General features: G+C 45.4%; 1 protein-coding gene across 1 annotated transcript; it reads right to left on the bottom strand.

Annotated features, from left to right (window-relative positions):
- Positions 1-226: 226 nt before the first annotated feature.
- LOC102818192 (spermatogenesis-associated protein 31D1-like) lies at positions 227-3,841 on the bottom strand. Its single transcript, XM_006835013.1, has one exon. The coding sequence runs from the start codon at positions 3,839-3,841 to the stop codon at positions 227-229; it is 3,615 nt and encodes a 1,204-aa protein (XP_006835076.1).
- Between the last annotated feature and the right edge of the window lie 653 nt (positions 3,842-4,494).

Below are 4,494 nucleotides of genomic sequence, written 5' to 3'. Positions count from 1 at the left end.
TGGTCGCCTTTTTGAAGCCAAAGAAAGTAAGATCTGAGCTAGCTTTTTTCCCCTAAGTAATCTCCCTGGGGTGGCCAAACCTATATCCCAAACAGCACACACAGGAGACAGTACTGGCATATTAGAATAAATATTTATTGGAGAAGGTCAATATTCTTGGTTGTACAAGACTGTTCTCATCCAAGTTGTGCTAGGAAGAAATCAGGAATTTTCAACAAGGAGTGAATTATTCTATAGGGGGACATTTCCCTCCCTGGAAGTGCTGAAGAAGCATTTTCTGTCTAAAGAGAAGAGACAGGTCTCTGAGCACAGTGCCTTCAACATTGAGAAGGGTGGCCTGAGGCACCTGACATATTTGATGCATGGTGCTAGGGTCTTCATGGGACACAGGTTCTCTAGGGGATGGGGAAGGGGAATAACTCAGTAACTGATCTTTGAATCTCTTCAATTTCTGGGGATATATGTTCCTGTCTCTGATCTGCTTATCATGTGTAGGACTACTTTGGCTGACAGGGACAGCTTTTTGGCTGCCTGGGTTGGTATTGGACACTTCCCTTTGCTCTGGAGAGGTAAGTATCCTGTTGTTGGAGGAACGTCCCTCAGTGGCATGTGGTGCTGCTGTCTGCTGAAGTCCTTGCCTACATCCCAGTTTCTCCTCCAGCATATTCCCAATGGCTGCCATGAGCTCCTGAGCTTCAGAATCACCACAGTTCATACTTTCACCTGAGTCTTGGTTCTGCACAGAAGCCAATACGAACTTGGCTTTTTGCAGGAGAGAGTCCTGCTTCTTGGAATGGATCCACTGAAAAAATTGCCTCATCTTTTTTCTGAAGAAATTTTCTTGAGGAGATTCTTCCTTCTGTGACAGGTACTGGTCAGAGTTGCTCTCACGGGTTTCTGATTTCTTGACCTGGATAGGGTAGCTCTTTGTTCTGGCTTTGGATGTCCCTAATCCTAAATCTTCTTTTCTGTACTGTCCTGCTCTGGGCCTCTGAAGGTTCACTCTCCCTGCAGTTGGTGAGAAATTCTCGTCATCCCACTTCCCAAAGACATATTTAGAGGTCCAGGACTTCTGCCTCTGCTCCATGCTAATGCTTTTGCATTCTGCATGGACATTCAGTCCCTGGGAAACTTCAATGTAACCCCAGGGGACACTCTGGGCATGCATCAGGAAAGAAGTCGAATCCATACTATCTGAGGTAAGAGATGTATTAGTAGAATAACTCTGAACCTGACTATGTTCCTGGCCCTCCAATTTAAACTTTAGCTCACTTACCAGTGGTTTTTGAAGGTATGATAGTTCAGGATCTTGGGGAACTGACATTCTTGACAATGGTGGGACGACAGTGGTAAAGGTAGTTTCTGCTTTATTGGTATCCACATTTATCATCTGGTAGTTTTCCAGCTCTTTAGTTGTCAAAATGTCCCTAGATTGTGATTCAAGAGCAAGGAGCTCCTCAGCTTTGAATATCTCTCTGGACACATTGGCCATGGAAAAATGTTCTAAATTCTCCTCCAAGTTTTTGCCCTGAAGCGTTTCTACTCTATCGCTGGGACTCACTAGCTTATTATCCCTTGACTCATGGCCAACTCCAGCCTGATTTGTAGGAAGCTCTGAATGTCTGTTGGGTATTGTTGGATATTGTACTGTCTTGTTCTGGTTCATTTTGTCTATAATACTGTATTTGGGGGTCATAAAACTCTGCTTCCCATCTTCAGTTGTCTGGAAGTCATCTACAAGTGCATGACTGATATTAGAGAGTGATTGTTTGGGGGCCTCCTGCTCTTCCTTACCCACAGGTGAGGTGGTAGTTTGAAGACAATCCAGGATGGGAATTGAATTGGTTAATTCACTGTCTCCCTGTAAAGCTTGAGGATTTCTTCCAAGAGGTTTGGAAACCTTGACTTTGGAATTTATTCCAGAAGTAGAGGTGACTGAGGAGGGTATGTCGAATTGTGGAAGAGGCCATGATTTGGCTTCTCTCAATGTATAGAATCTGATGGATTCACGGACCTTGAGAGGTAGACCCCACTTCTGACTCACTCGAAATTGTATAATATGGTCTTCTAGCATGTGTCGAGTGTCAGGATCAAGGAAGGTCAGCTTCAGAGGGTTAATCTGGCAGCATTTCCTACCTGCTGATGGTGCCACGTTTGTATTTTCCATATTGTCAGAAAGAGGCAACATACTCTCATCAGCAAGCCATGAACGGCACACACTTACAGGGATCTTGCACTCACTGATCTGCCAAAATTTCTTGAACAAATGTAAGTTTAGGCTCCATTTCATTTGTTCCTCATCTATGCTTTCCTGTGAGATATTTAGTGATTTATTCCCCAAGTCTTTCCTTGAGTGACATACCCAGTCCCCTTGTGTCTCCTCAGAGATAGTACCTAGGCTGTTGGCTACATAGTTTTCTGAGACCCTTGATGAACCCTTCACCAGACTATGTCCAAAACTGTTTCCCAGGCCCTTCTTTAGAGGAAATTTTGATGAACTCCTGTCAAGGATAATTCCCGAGTAATTCAGTTCAAACTCTTCCAGATCTGTGCTGCTCTGGTCCTTAAACCCAGAGCATTGTGAGTGAGTATGTCTACAATTCTGTTGAGATGTTTCTATTAGTCTGCACAGAGGCTGCATCAGTGCCAGTGATTCTTGCTCTCTACAGATGTGGAGACACTCATGTGGGACTAGTTTCTTTGGGACGTGTAGCACTAGTTTCTCCTGAGGTTCAGTATTAACAGGAAAATGCCCAGAAATGATAGAAACTGGAGCACAGGCCTGGGAGGACTGGCTGACCAGAGGAAGACTGGGAGCTGGAGGACAAAAGGCTTCTTGAGATCTTTGGAATACATGGGCTAAACCCCACAAACTTTCCTGTTGCTTCTTCAATAAGTGGCGTTCTAGGTGCTGAAATTTATGCGAGAGGTCAGATTTGGTTTCATTCTGGGGTCTATGGAAACACACTCCACAGGCCCTAATCTCGGGTACAGAAGTACTGGGTAGGATTGGGAGTGAGGGTTGAAGGTGAGTCTGGGGCTGAATCTGTGAGACGTGCAGGGAATGGGATTGGGACTGGGTTGGAGGCAAGTGTTGGAAATGTACACTGGGGTTGCCAAGAGGATGAGTCTTGGGATATGCTGGGAGTTCTTTATCCTGCTCTTGGACTATGAGATGTTTACAGATTCCATTGAATAAAACAAAGGAAGACTCTAGTGGCAAGCAGCTACCAGACACCAACACATTAGCCACAAGGGACTCACTGTGAAGAGAAGGGAGACCCCAGAAAAGCTGGCTGTATTTCTGCTGCAAGTTTCCCCCTAAGGTCTTGACATATAGGAGCTGTTGACAGATATGCAGCTGCTGTGGTTTGCCTTCAGTATTCCAGCCAGTTTGGAGAGCTGGAGTGTCCAGGTCACCAGTAGGTGGTGGCCATACATTCCTTGAAGATGTCAGTGGGTATTCTGCCAACATTTGCTTTGGAAATAGCCCTTCATGTTGTTCTTTCATCTCCAAAATCAGTAAAGGCATTCTCCTTTTTATCTGCCTTTCTGAGAGTGGCTGGGCATTAGGACCAAGAATAGAAAGACCCTCGTCTTTTATAGGCTTGGTTTCAGAGTTTCTCCAGAGACAGGTTTCTGACTGAGAGAGTGAAACATGTTCTTGTCGAATATCAGAGTGTGATAATGTGGGCAGAAGTAATGTGGCACAGGTATCTGCCTGCCAGGAAGAGAACTCAGAAATAGAACGTCTTGAACAGTTGATGCCTCTTATTGTTGGCACATTTCTAACAATGGCTAGAGATGAGCTCTCAAGGGCAGGCTTCTGTGAGATTGGCATCAATTTGGATTGAGTTAAACTGCATTCTGGTGGTAGTGAGGCAGGCAGGGTTGGTAGTGTGCAATGAGAAGCAAATGAATCTGTTAGATTTGTTTTGTGGGACAAATATGGGGAGGACTTTATCTTTTGGGACAGGGTGGGGTCACATGAAGACACAGTGTTCAGAGACAAAGCGGAATCTGATTGTAGAACATGAGTCACTGTCTGAGTGTGATGCAGTGGGAATGGGGAGAAGGTAAGAGGTCGGGATGGAAAATGGTCCATTGAGAATGTGGACTCCACAGGCTCTGAGGGCAGAGAGTCAGCCAGTGGTGAAGGTGAAAGTATATCAACTAGGGGGGTCATCATATCAGGTAGGAAACTGGAGGAGAGAGGTTCAGAGGGCTCAGACAGAGAGGCTGGTACTGGGTCTTCTGGAGGCTGTTCTGAGAAGGCCAAAGTGAAAGATGATTCATTTGTAGGTACTGTGTAACTCATTGGGCACAAATAGGGAGCAGCATCTTCCATGGGCTCCACAAATAGCAGCCGACTGACCTCAGCAGTTGCTCTGTTACACACCTCACAGGAGGGATCTGAACATAACATTTGACGAAAGCGGATGGTATCATGACGCTGGCCCACGGGGCTGTAGAGATAAGAGGAACACAATTGTA

The sequence above is a fragment of the Chrysochloris asiatica genome, unplaced genomic scaffold (assembly GCF_000296735.1).
Source record: "Chrysochloris asiatica unplaced genomic scaffold, ChrAsi1.0 scaffold00014, whole genome shotgun sequence".
Lineage (NCBI taxonomy): Eukaryota > Metazoa > Chordata > Mammalia > Afrosoricida > Chrysochloridae > Chrysochloris > Chrysochloris asiatica.
The sequence above is the reverse complement of the archived record's forward strand: the minus strand, read 5'-3'. Positions and strand labels throughout refer to the sequence as shown.